At 45.4% G+C, this 12,584-nt stretch overlaps 1 protein-coding gene across 2 annotated transcripts in view; it reads right to left on the bottom strand.

Annotated features, from left to right (window-relative positions):
- PMEPA1 (prostate transmembrane protein, androgen induced 1) overlaps positions 1-12,217 on the bottom strand; it is a 108,189-nt gene extending 95,972 nt beyond the window's left edge. Inside the window, exon 1 of one of the 2 annotated variants that reach the window (XM_060772051.2) lies at positions 11,579-12,217. In XM_060772051.2, coding sequence (XP_060628034.1) covers positions 11,579-11,681 — 103 coding nt within the window. In that variant the 5' untranslated portion in view covers positions 11,682-12,217. The remainder of the gene's footprint in view (positions 1-11,578) is intronic. The other variant, XM_060772050.2, reaches the window with a different exon arrangement.
- Between the last annotated feature and the right edge of the window lie 367 nt (positions 12,218-12,584).

Genomic DNA, 12,584 nt, shown 5'->3' on the forward strand with positions numbered 1-12,584 from the left:
ACTTCCATGCATTGCTTATTTAAAAATAGTTCCTTATCTCTTCTGGCTAACCTCTGGAATTGCGCATTTAACTGGGCATATCTCCCCTTTTCACTGTTTCCTTTTGCTTTCCTCCTTTCTTGGGCTACTTCCAGTGTCTCAGCAGACAACCACTTTGCCTTCTTGGTTTTCTTTTTCTTTGGAACGTACTTTGTTGCCGCCTCCTGAACAATGTCGCGGACTTCTGTCCATAGTTCTTCTGGGACTCTGTTTACTAAATCTAGTCCTTCAAATCTGTTCTTCACTTCCACTGTATATTCGCTAGGAATGTTAGTGAGATCATATCTAACTGGTCTGTGTATTTTCCCTGATCTCTTTAGTTTTATTCTAAATTGGGCAATAAGAAGTTCGTGATCGGAGCTACAGTCAGCCCCAGGTCTTGTTTTCACCGACTGGATGGATGTCCGCCACCTTTGGCTGCAAAGGATGTAGTCAATCTGATTTCGGTGTTGACCATCTGGTGAGGTCCATGTATAAAGCCGTCTTTTAGGTTGTTGGAAGAGAGTATTCGTTATACACAGCGAGTTTTCCTGGCAGAATTCTATCAGCCTGCGTCCCGCTTCATTTTGTTCTCCCAGACCATGCTTGCCTGTGATCCCAGTTGTCATTTGACTTCCCACCTTGGCATTCCAGTCTCCTGTAATGAAAATAATGTCTCTTTTTGGTGTATTATCCAGTAGGTCCTGCAGATCCTCATAGAACTGATCTACTTCTGCTTCTTCAGCAGCTGTGGTTGGGGCGTATATTTGGATCACTGTGATGTTGAAAGGCTTTCCTTGCACTCGAATTGAGATCATTCTGTCATTTTTTGGGTTGTATCCAAGCACCGCTTTAGCGAATTTCTTATTAATTATGAAGGCTACTCCATTTCTTCGATGTTCCTCTTGTCCGCAGTAGTAGATCTGGTGGTCATCTGATGTGAAATGGCCCATTCCAGTCCATTTCAGTTCGCTGACCCCCAGAATGTCTATCTTTAGTCTTGACATCTCACCAATAACAACATCCAATTTGCCCTGGCTCATAGATCTTACATTCCAGGTTCCTATGGTGTGTTGATCTTTAGAACATCGGATTCGTCGTTCGCCTCCAGTACCGTCGGCCGCTAGCCTTCCTTTCGGCTTTGAGCTAGCTGCGTCATCACATCTGGGGCTAGTTGAACTTATCCTATGCTCCTCCCCAGTAGCATTTTGGCCATCTTCCGACCTGGGAGTCCCATCTTCCAATGGCATACCGACATATCTCTGGTTGTACTGGTCCATTTAGTTTTCTTGGCAAGGATACTGGAGTGGTTTGCCATTGCCTTCCCCAGGGATCACGCTTGGTCTGACCTCTCTGCCACAACCGTCCCGTCTTGGGTGGCCCTTCACGGTTTCGCTCATGACATCATTGAGGTGCTCAAGCTCCAGCGCCCCGACAAGGCGGTGATCCTTTGCTGGAGGATCACCATCTTTACCATCTTACCTAGCAACAAAAAAAAACACCTCCTCAACAAAATGTAAGCCTGTAACTCTAATATCATTTTTTAAGTTTATAAGATTTTTAATACCATTGACTGATAAAGAAGTCAGAGAGCTTTGAAAGCTTGCACCATGCATTTTATGCATTTTTAGTTGTCCCAGTAAATTATTGCTTTGCGGATTTTGGATGATAATTGTATTTTGCAGTATGGTCAACATAGCTTATGAAAAATTTGGAGTCTCCAATGTGGTCCTGATAAAACAAGGCACTACTAAGGGTGCCTTGCAGGAATATGCAAGAAGGCTAAGTAGTTAAAGATTTATAACTCTGCTTTCTGCACGTGAGGCTTAGATGTTCCCTGTTCTCTCAGTCTTAGACACAACATACTCTCTCTCACACACACACACACACCCCTCAGCAGGAAGTGTAACTTCGTTTGCCTTGAAACAAACTGCCCTCCGCTAAGAAACGGTGAACCCTGAACAAACAAACCCAATGACAAACAACTGCCGAAGAGAATCAACGTGCAGAATTAACTGTTTCAAGGAATGGCAGAAAGCGCAGTAGGTTAATGAAGGATGGAGCCATACTCAGCCAATCTGAATGATTTGTTATTTACAACCGCAGCCAACAGTGTGATCTGCCTTGACCTCATTTCACTTCATCTGTCTGATTAGGACCACATCAGAGATGTCTGGCTGCCTCGGAGGGCGTCGCAATGAATGGTTGCTACGGCGGGTCAGAGTACTTGCCAGTCTGTACAGTAGTCAAGACTTTGAACTTGGAGGGAGGGGGAAAGCGAGGGGCGGAAAAGGGCTGCTTTGGCAATCTTAATCCAAGAGCGCCGTTTAGCAACCGAGTGCTTCCTCTGTCTACAGGCGCTAATTGGAAATGAAGATCCCTCCCCACAAGTCTCCTCATTAACCTAAGTGCAAATTAACACACATGATAATATTTTTCAAAGGGTATTTATTTCCCCTTCTACAATATTTTTCTCACTAGTTTTTACATCGAGTAAGATTCACATTTTGTCTAGACTGAAATGCTTTTGCTTGTTCTTATATGTTTGCTAAAGCTTTATAGGGATTGGGTTGCTGCGAGTTTTCCGGGCTATATAGCCATGTTCCAGAAGCATTCCCTCCTGACATTTCACCCACATCTATGGCAGGGCATCTTCTGAGGTTGTCAAAGGCTTTTATGGCCAGAATCACTGGGTTGCTGTGAATTTTCTGGGCGATATGACCATGTTCCAGAACCATTCCCTCCTGCCGTTTCACCAACATCTATGGCAGGCCTCTTCAGAGGTTGTCAAAGGCTTTTATGGCCAGAATCATTGGGTTGCTGTGAATTTTCTGGGCGAAATGATCATGTTCTAGAAGCATTCTCCCCTGATGTTTCACCCACATCTATGGCAGGCATCTTCAGAGGCTGTCAAAGGCTTTCATGGCCAGAATCACTGGGCTGCTGTGAATTTTCTGGGCGATATGACCATGTTCCAGAAGCATTCTCTCCTGATGTTTCGCCCACATCTATGGCAGGCATTCTCAAAGGTTGTGAGGCCTGTTGGAAACTAGGCAAGTGGGGTTTATATATCTGTGGAATGTGCACAGTGGGAGAAATAATTCTTGTCTGTTTGAGGCAAGTGTGAATGTTGCAATTGATGACCTTGATTAGCATTGAATGTCTTTGCAGCTTCAAAGCCTGGCTGTTTCCTGCCTGGGGGAATCCTTCGTTGGGAGGTATTAGCTGGCCCTGACTATTTCTTAACTATAAGTCCCCAGATGTGGGTGAAAAATCAGGAGAGAATGCTTCTGGAACATGGCCATACAGTCCAAAAACCTCACAGCAATCCAGTAATTCCGGCCATGAAAGTCTTTGACAACACATTTATATGGATTATTCTTACACAAACACAACACCACTCAAGGCGGCTCAGTTACCCCTTAGCACACACCAACTCTCAGCCTTATTACATACAACCATTGTTTCAAATTGCGGAAAAGTGGACCTCTCCCCAGTTCTTGAAAAGAGCACAGTTAATAAGCCTAAATGGCAGTGGATAAGAAATAGGGGCTTGATCTATACTGTCATATATGGCAGTATGGAACTATGGCCAGTGTACACCCATGTAATGAACTTCAATGCAGGTAGACTGCATTATATGGGTCTATACTAGGCATGGGCAAACTTCAGCCCTCCAGGTGTTTTGGACTTCAACTCCCACAATTCCTAACAGCCTACTAGCTGTTAGGAATTGTGGGAGTTGAAGTCCAAAACACTTGGAGGGCACAAATTAACCCATGCCTGGTCTATACTGATCATATAATGTAGTTCCGAACAGCATTATATGGCATATAGATTCAGCCATGGATAGGGGAGGAATTGAGATTAATTAATCTAGACTTTATTGGGCACAAACGGGTACACATAGTAAACATCAAGTAGAAGGAAGAAAGCATTTTGAGTTTTTGCACCACAAGTGCCCCCCATCAGGATTGCTCTCACATCTCATGCCATTTGATGCTATTTTTAAGAAGTGCTAAAAGTTTTAAAGAGCTTGACCCACAGGTATTTCAATGTGTGTTTATTAAGCAACATAAATGATTCAATGCATAGACGGGCAACCTGAAACAAAACAAAGGGGCTTTGATAACCATGCTGGAGTCAACCAAAGTGTCTACGAGGTGGCAGCCATGAGCCAAAGAAAGTTCCAATTCTATGCGTGTTTCCTTAAAAAGTATGTTTCCACTGGTTTTTTTATTCAGCTTACTCTCAAGTAAATGGCACAGTACTTCAAAGAGAACATATTGTTCCTAAAGCAGAATATCTTCGTCTGTTCCATAGGATGTGCTGATTTCTGAATTTTTGCAATGCCTATCAAATCAAACAAAGATTTTTGAAAGATCTATGTGACAAAGACGAGCCCCCATTGGTGCAGTGAGTTAAACCACTGAGCTGCTGAACTTGCTGTCCGGAAGGTTGGTAGTTCGAATCTGGGGAGTGGACTGAGCTCCTGCTGTTATCCCCAGCTTCTGCAGACCTTGCAGTTTGAAAGCATGCAAATGTGAGTAGATCAATAGGTACCATTTCAGTGGGAAGGTAATGGCGCTCCATGCCATCATGCTGGCCACATGACCTTGGAGGCGTCTATGGACAATACCGGCTCTTTGGTTTAGAAATGGAGATAAGCACTGCCAGACACAATTAGACTTAATGCCAAAGGGAAACCTTTATCTTTACTATGGGACAGAGACTGATTCCAGTAACTACATGCCCTCTGTTGTCAAATGACACTGATGGTCTGTCACACAGCTATCTGCAGCATTATTATCGAGTTCTCTATCAAGCAACATCAAACAGAATAGAATTAGATTTAGTTATGGTATGTTAAAATAGTGTTGCAAATCTAGCTTTATGTATTATCTGGAAGAGATATGAAAATATTCATTTGTATACATATATGTAGGAAGGATTTAAGTTAAATTTGAATTTAATGTGCGGACAGACTAAACTGAAGAGCAAACTCAAAACTACATCTTCAAACTACAAAAATCCAGAATAATGCAGAATGGTTGTGAAATAGCTCAGAAAGTAGAATGAAGCCATTATGTTAGCCTTAATAGGCAGTGGCTCTATTGCGGCATCAAAGAGAACATTTGCTCCACACATATATGAACACACCTAGTGTAATATTCCTTGATACCAGATACTTGGAACTCAGTTGCACAGATTTAAATAAGAATGACTCTCAAGTAAGCACACAATGTTAAATTTCACCAACAACAAGGATGTATATAGAGTTAAAGAAAGAAATCAGCCTCTAGCTCAGGCCTGGGCAAACTTCGACCCTCCACATGTTTTGGACTCCAACTCCCACAATTCCTAACAGCTGGTAGGCTGTTAGGAATTGTGGGAGTTGAAGTCCAAAACACCTGAAGGGCCACAGTTTGCCCAGGCCTGAGCTAGCTCTTTAATTGTGTTGTTGCTTATTATAAGAAATCCCTGGAGCGCCCAGTGGCATAAAGGGTTGTACCACCAGGACTGACAGGTCTGAGCTTCGAGTCTGGAGAGGGCTCAGATGAGCTTCCTCTGTTAGCTCCAGCTCCCCATGCAGGGACATGAGAGAAGTCTCCCAACAAGGATGGTAAAACATCAAAATATCTGGGTGTCCCCTGGGCAATGTCAGGGTGTCCCCTGGGCCAGTTCTCTCACACCAGAAGTGACTTGCAGTTTCTCAAGTCGCTCCTGACAATAATAATGATAATAATTAAATAAGAAATCCCACACAAATGAAAGCACTGCATTTCTCAATAGTCACAAGACCATGGTTTTGAAAAGCATTTGTACACCACACACTTCTGTAGGGATTCATAGCATATATGAAAAGGACTTGGATGGTTCGATACCTTAAACAATGTAAAGAAAATATCTAAAGTTTTCGAAAACTCCCTCCTCCATTTCCCTTTTGTCTGGGATCACAGCAAAAGGTTGCATTTCTAAATACACAGTGAGAGAGGAAAAGAAAGGGGGGAAAGAGAAAGAGAGAATGCAGTTAGTACTAATGCTAACCTTGCAGGTCAAATTCCCCTGAGAACCACTTCATCAGAAGTGAGAAATGAAGTCTATTTGGAAGAGCAGACAACGAAATTAACAAGACTGCCTCTGTGTCAGCCAAAACATCATTAGGGCTGATTATCCTGGAGGAAAGGACTGAAAATAAAGGTGATGCATTTGAAAAGAAAAGCTGGAGGGAAAATGTGAAGACGGGGCTTGGAAGGCAGGGAGACAACGAACATTTGGAATTTCATTACACAGTGGGCAGAAGCTGCATATATATTTTTGTAAGCAAAGAAAATACTGTCATGTGTCTGGGATTCTCTGGTAGATAGGTATTCAAAAGCTACAGCCAAAACAGTTCAAGGGTTAGGGAGAGGAGAGAAAGATATTCTAATTTCTGCAGCATTGAGAGAAATCACATTTTCCATGGAGAGGGATTTTTAATTTGCACAATTTTGGGTGGAAGTAATTTGACACATACACCTTCAACCGGCAGGGGCAAGGGGAGAGACAGGCCCTCCCACAGGCGTTATTAGACCCCATGCGTCTAGCCATATAGCAATTACATCAAGGGCACTACTACACCAAGAATTAATGAGGAGATATATGCTTCCAATACCAGACCCTTTGCTTGTTCAATGTGAGTGTGAGGTGGAAACACTGAAAATCTGCTAAAATCATTAAACAACAGAACAACTATTAAAAATCTAAATATCTTCTAAAGCTTGCCTGTGCTTGAGATTTTTTTAAAAAAAGATGCATATCATATGCATAACATTACAGAAGAGTAAAGCAAGAACAGAGTGGAAATGTATCTGACTGCATGGATTGCAATGCTATACAGAAGGTAAGTCTAAGCACTTTATCACACAATGATGGTGCAATGGGTTAAACCCTTGTGCTGGCAAGTCTGAAGACTGACATGTCATAGGTTCGAATCTGGGGAGAGCATGGATGAGCTCCCTCTGTCAGCTCCAGCTCCCCATGCAGGGACATGAGAAAAGCCTCCCATAAGGATGGTAAATCATTAAAACAACCGGGCGTCCCCTGGGCAAGGACCTTGCAGACGGCCAATTCTCTCACACCAGAAGTGACTTGCAGTTTCTCAAGTTGCTCCTGACATGAAAAAAAAATCACACTAGAGAATGAATCCACTTTAAATCCAGTTTCTGCCTCCTGCAGAATTATGGGCTTTGTAGTTTAGTGAGGCTGTTAAAGGCTCCTCCCTGAACTACAAACCCCAGAATACTGCAGGAGGCAGCAACCGGATTTAAAGTGGATTCATTCTCTAGTGTGATGAGGTCCTAACTCAGGTAAGCAGGTAGAGAATGGCAGCCTGGGTTTAAAAATCACAGTTTCCCGGACCCTATGAAATGTATAAAGCTATTTAATCACCCATCTTGCTTTCATATAGCCCTACACATTTTATATATATCACATATCTATTACAGCCATAGGCCTGCATAAGATTTTTAGAAATATCCAGGGAATACAATGCTAAACATCTTCTCTTTGGTCTCTAGCACAATACATTGACTTAGCCAGTTTTATAGACACTCTCTCGCACACACAGGCAGAGGGAAAACAGCCAACTTTGTCTGACTTAGCCTTTCAGAAGGCTAGACAGAGCTGTAATCTACTTCTCAGACCTAGTGATTACTATTTATAGTCACAAATGCTGGTGTGCTGGACACAACATTCGCATTCTCAAGGTGCACATAAACAGACAAGACTCTTTGGTGAGGCAACTTCTTTGCTCAACTATTAGTCCCTTTCCCTCCTCAAGGTCTACTCGGATTTAACAAGAGCTCAGCAGGATCAATCCAAACCCATTTGATCCAGCATTCTGCTCTCCCAACATGTGCCATATGGCTTCCCTTGAAAACTTACAGAACACCAAATCCATAACACGTCCACCCCAATAGACCCTGATCATGGCTTTCCAAGGTGGGCTGCCTCTTGACCCTGAGGGCTCCCCTGTAACTATCATAGCAAATAACCTTGAGACAGTCCTAATGAATGCATGGAATCCTTTAATAATATGACTTCAGGAAGAAGGGCTGGGTAATTCAATAGCCGGGGGGGGGGGGCAGGGGAGATGGCAGAAAATCGAATTAAAGAGGGTATCTCCCCAAAAAATATATATCCTTTATATCTTATAATTCTGGATTATTACCGGTTCTTGCATTTCCCACCACAAAATGTATACATCCTTAATAGGATTGATTATTCCAAGAGTAAAGAAGTGTTATGAAATTTGCAGACAAACTTTAAGTGAAATCAGCAGCTCTCTACTTTGAGTATGCGTGGAATGCGCGGCTGCGCAGCAATGGGCAATTTGAACACTTTACATAAAACTGAAATTTAAGATAAGATTGTCCAACTCTGATTAAATCCTTATTCTAACTTTCTTCAATGTAAATGTGCTGATATATCCTTCCAATCATCACCATAGTTTATTGTAACTATAAATTTTGGGGGGAAATGCCGTGTGTGTGTGTGTGTGAATAAGGAAAAGTGGGAAAGACTGGTGGGGAAAGTGAGTGGGAAAGAAGGACTGGAAATGGGAAAAGATTGGAATGGGAAGTGGAGGTTGAAAAATTGGGAAAATGAGGTGGAAAAGGGGGCTGGAAAAGTAAGATAGATTGAGGTGGGAAGGGGGAAAGACAGATGTGAAAGGGGGGTTGGAAAATGGAAAAGGCTGGGATGGAAAGGGGGCTGGAAAAGTATGATAGATTGAGGCGGGAAGGGGCAACTGGGGAAAGGGAAAAGACAGGTGTGAAAGGGAAAGGTTGGGATGGAAAGGGGGCTGGAAAAGTGAGAAAGACCCCAGTCTAAAATGTGAAGGGGAAATTTGGGGTGGAAAGAGGGGCAGCTGGGAAAAGACTGGGATGGGGAAAGGAAGATAGCAAAATGAGCAAAATAATAATAATAACTTTATTTTTGTACTCTGCCTCCATCTCCCTGAAGAGACTCCGGGAGGCTCACATGGGGACGAGCCAAAAGAGAAGGGGCTGGAAAGGTGGAAAGATTGGGGTACGAAGGAGTAACTGGAGAAGTGGGAAAGACTGTGGCAGGGAAATTGATGGCTGGAAATTGGGGAATGTTGGGGTGGAAAGGGGTGCTGGAAAAGTGGGAAAGACCCCAGTCTAGGGTATGAAAGAGGAGACTGGAAAAAGCTAGGGAAACTGTGGTGAGAAACAGAGGCAGATAGAAATAGATTGGGATGGGGAAAGGAAGACTGCAAGAGCAAGATCGGGGTGTAAAAGGGGGTGGTGGAAAGACTGGCGTGGGAAGGGGGCAAGTGGAGAAGTGGGAAAGACAAGTGTGAAAGTGGGCTCAAAATTGGGGAAGGTTGGGATGGAAAGGGGGGGCTGGAAAAGTGGGAAAGGGTGGAGTGGGAAAGAGCGGCCAGGAAAGGGGGCGAAAGGGGGCAAGACTGGAGTGGGAAAGGGGGATTGGTATCTGGGAAAGATCAGGATGGAAAGGGGGACTGGAAAAGTGGGAAAGACTGGGGTGAGAAAGAAGGGCTGGGAAAGTGGGCAAGATTGGAGTGGGAAAGTGAGGCTGGAACCTGGGGAAGACTAGGATGGAAAGGGGGACTGGAAAAGTGGGAAAGACTGGGGTGAAAGAGGGGCTGGGAAAGGAGGCAAGACTGGAGTGGAAAAGTGGGGCTGGGAAAGACTAGGAGAGCCGTTCAGCAGTGGAACTCTCTGCCCCGGAGTGTGGTGGAGGCTCCTTCTTTGGAAGCTTTTAAACAGAGGCTGGATGGCCATCTGTCAGGGGTGATTTGAATGCAATATTCCTGCTTCTTGGCAGGAGGTTGGACTGGATGGCCCATGAGGTCTCTTCCAACTCTTTGATTCTATCATTCTAGGTTGGAAAGGGGGGGCTGGAAAAGTGGGAAAGACTGGGGTGAAAGAGGGGCTGGGAAAGAGGGAAACTGCGGTGGGAAAGGAGGCTAGACTGGAGTGGGAAAGTGGGGCTGGAACCTAGGAAAAGCTGGGATGGGGAGTGGAGCTGGGGATCAGTAAAGACTGGGGTGGGAAGGGGTAAACTTGAAAATGGGGAGACTAGGGATGGAAAAGTGGGGCTGGAAAAGTGGGGGAAACTGGGGTGGGAAATGAGGGGGGGGGGTTCTGCTCATCGGAAGGGGCTGCCTGGGAGAGCCTGCTGCTGCTGCTGGGGCTGCTGGAGAGCCCAGGGCTCCTGGCGCGGTTGCCTGCCTGCCTGCCTGCCTCTTCCTCCTCCTGCTGCTCCGGAGCGGGTGCTTTAAATAGCCCCAGCAGCCTGGGCCGCCGTCTGGCTCGGCCAAGAAGAGACAAAGCTCCGCGGGGCCAGGAGCAGAGCAGCCGCCTGGGGTCGCCTCCTCCCCCCCCCCCCCCCGCTCGTTCCTCCAGAAGGGAGACCCGGCCTCGGACTCCCCGAAAAAGGAGGAAGAGGAGGGGGGGGGAGAAAGGAGCCAGGAAAGGGAGCTCCTCCTGCTGCTGCTCCTGCTCCCGTTTGGAGGCTGGAAGGAAAACCCCAAGGCTGGTCCGGGAGATTGGCTTCTCCCCCTGCACCCCCCCCCATAATAATACAATAATAATAAATAATAAAAATAAAAACATAAATAATAAAAATAATATAAAATAATAGTAATAAATAATAATGATATAATAAATGGGAATAAGAATAAAATAATATAAAATAATAAAATAAATAACAATAAATAATAGGTAATAATATAATAAAGTATAATAAATAATTAAATAATGGTTAAAATAAAATGATAAACTAAAATAAAAATAATAGCAATAAATAATAATAATAATAAATGGTAATAAATAATTTAAAATAAAATAATAAAATAATAGTAATAAATAATAATAAATAATAAATATAAATAATTTAAAATAAAATAATTTAAAATAATATAAAATTTAAAAAAGAATAAATAGGTAATGATATAATAAATGATTATAAATAATAATTGAACCATAAATAATAATTAAAATAAAATGATAAAATAAAAATAGTAATAAATAATAATTAAATAATTATTTTATTTTAAGGAGGTGGGAGCAGAGTTCGAGTTGAAGTTCATCTCCCCCCTTCAAAAGCCAATCAAGCCTCAAACGGGGACACAGAGCGGGTTGGCTTTGGAGAAGAAGAAAAGTGTGTGTTTGCGTATATCTCTGTGTTTGTGTGCCTTTTGGGAAATGGGTCAAGAAACAAGCCTGGGTTCGTATTTCTCCGCCAAACGGCTAGAGTGATGGTTCTTAAGTAGAGGAAAGAAGGAAGGAAAGGGGGAAAAAGAGGGAGAGAGAGAGATGGGAGGACGGCTTGCAAACCCGCAGCAGAAGAAAACTTTTAGAGAAACTATAAAAGAGGGAAGTTTGGGAGAGCTGGAAGCCCTCCACGTCGGGAGTGGAGAAGAAGAAGAGGAGGAGGAGGAGGAGGAGGAGGAAGAGGAAGGAGCCCTTGTCCGAGCGAGACCCCCTTTCTACCGCCCCCCCCCCCGCAACGGAGCGCCCCTACTCACTGATCTCCATGCTCTGGAACAAAGAGCGCTTGCAGTTGCATGTGCAGGAGACATTGGGCTGGCTGGCTCCGCTGGTGCCGTTGAGCCCCATCAAGTGATACATGGAGGGCGGCGGGGCGGCCACGGAGCCCGGCGGCAAGGAGCACCCTCGGCGCACAACTCCGCCGGGATCACCATAAAGCCGGCGCCTCGCCTGGGCCCAGGAGGGCGAGCCGGGCAGGCGGGCGGAGAGCGAGGAAAGGGGCGCCCCGGTCCCCGCTTCTCAGGCAGGGAGGCAGCCCGCTCCGGTCGGGATGGCTCGACCCCTGGCTCTAGTCAAAGCCCAGCCGTCTCGGTCTCGGCTAACCCCATCTCCTCCTCCTCCTGCGAGTTCCCCTCCAGCCCTCGAAGTTGGCGCTGGCCGCGCTGCTGGGCGGAAAAGAGTCTTGCGACTTTGTTTCCCTCTCTTCCCTCTCTTTCTCTCTCTCCCAGGCGAGAGAGCTTCGCAACTCCCCCTTCCTTTCCTTTCCCCTCCTCCTCCTCCTCCTTCCCCCTCTTTCCCTTTCCTTTCCTCTCTCCTCCTCCTCCTCTTCCCTCCCTCCGTCCTTTGCTCCTCATTCAAGTCCAAGGAGATTCAGTTTCAGGAGGGAGAGAGGGAGGGAGGGAGGGGGCCGCGGCTGGGAGCAGACAGGCGGGGTGACGTCAGCGCTAGACTGGAACTGCCCTTTCCGACGGGAGGGGCGGCAGCAGCAGAGGGAGGGAGGGAAGGAGGGAGGGAAGGAGGGAGGGAGCGCGCCTCTGGAAGACATCCATAAGGGAAGGCGAAGAAGGGAGGAAGGAGGGAGGGAGCGAAGGAAGGGGAAGAAAGTGAATGGACGCCCCGGCTGCCCAATCACAGGTGGGTCGCCTCCCTCTGACTCCGCCCCCTTCCCTCCTCAGGAGCCCAACTCCTCTGCCCTGACTCTGAAAGGTGGCCAGAGCATTGCTTTGCCAAAGGAGGTGAGGGCCCAGCCCTCTAGCCCAGCAT

This window comes from Anolis sagrei, chromosome 4 (assembly GCF_037176765.1).
Source record: "Anolis sagrei isolate rAnoSag1 chromosome 4, rAnoSag1.mat, whole genome shotgun sequence".
NCBI classification, from domain to species: Eukaryota; Metazoa; Chordata; class Lepidosauria; order Squamata; family Dactyloidae; genus Anolis; species Anolis sagrei.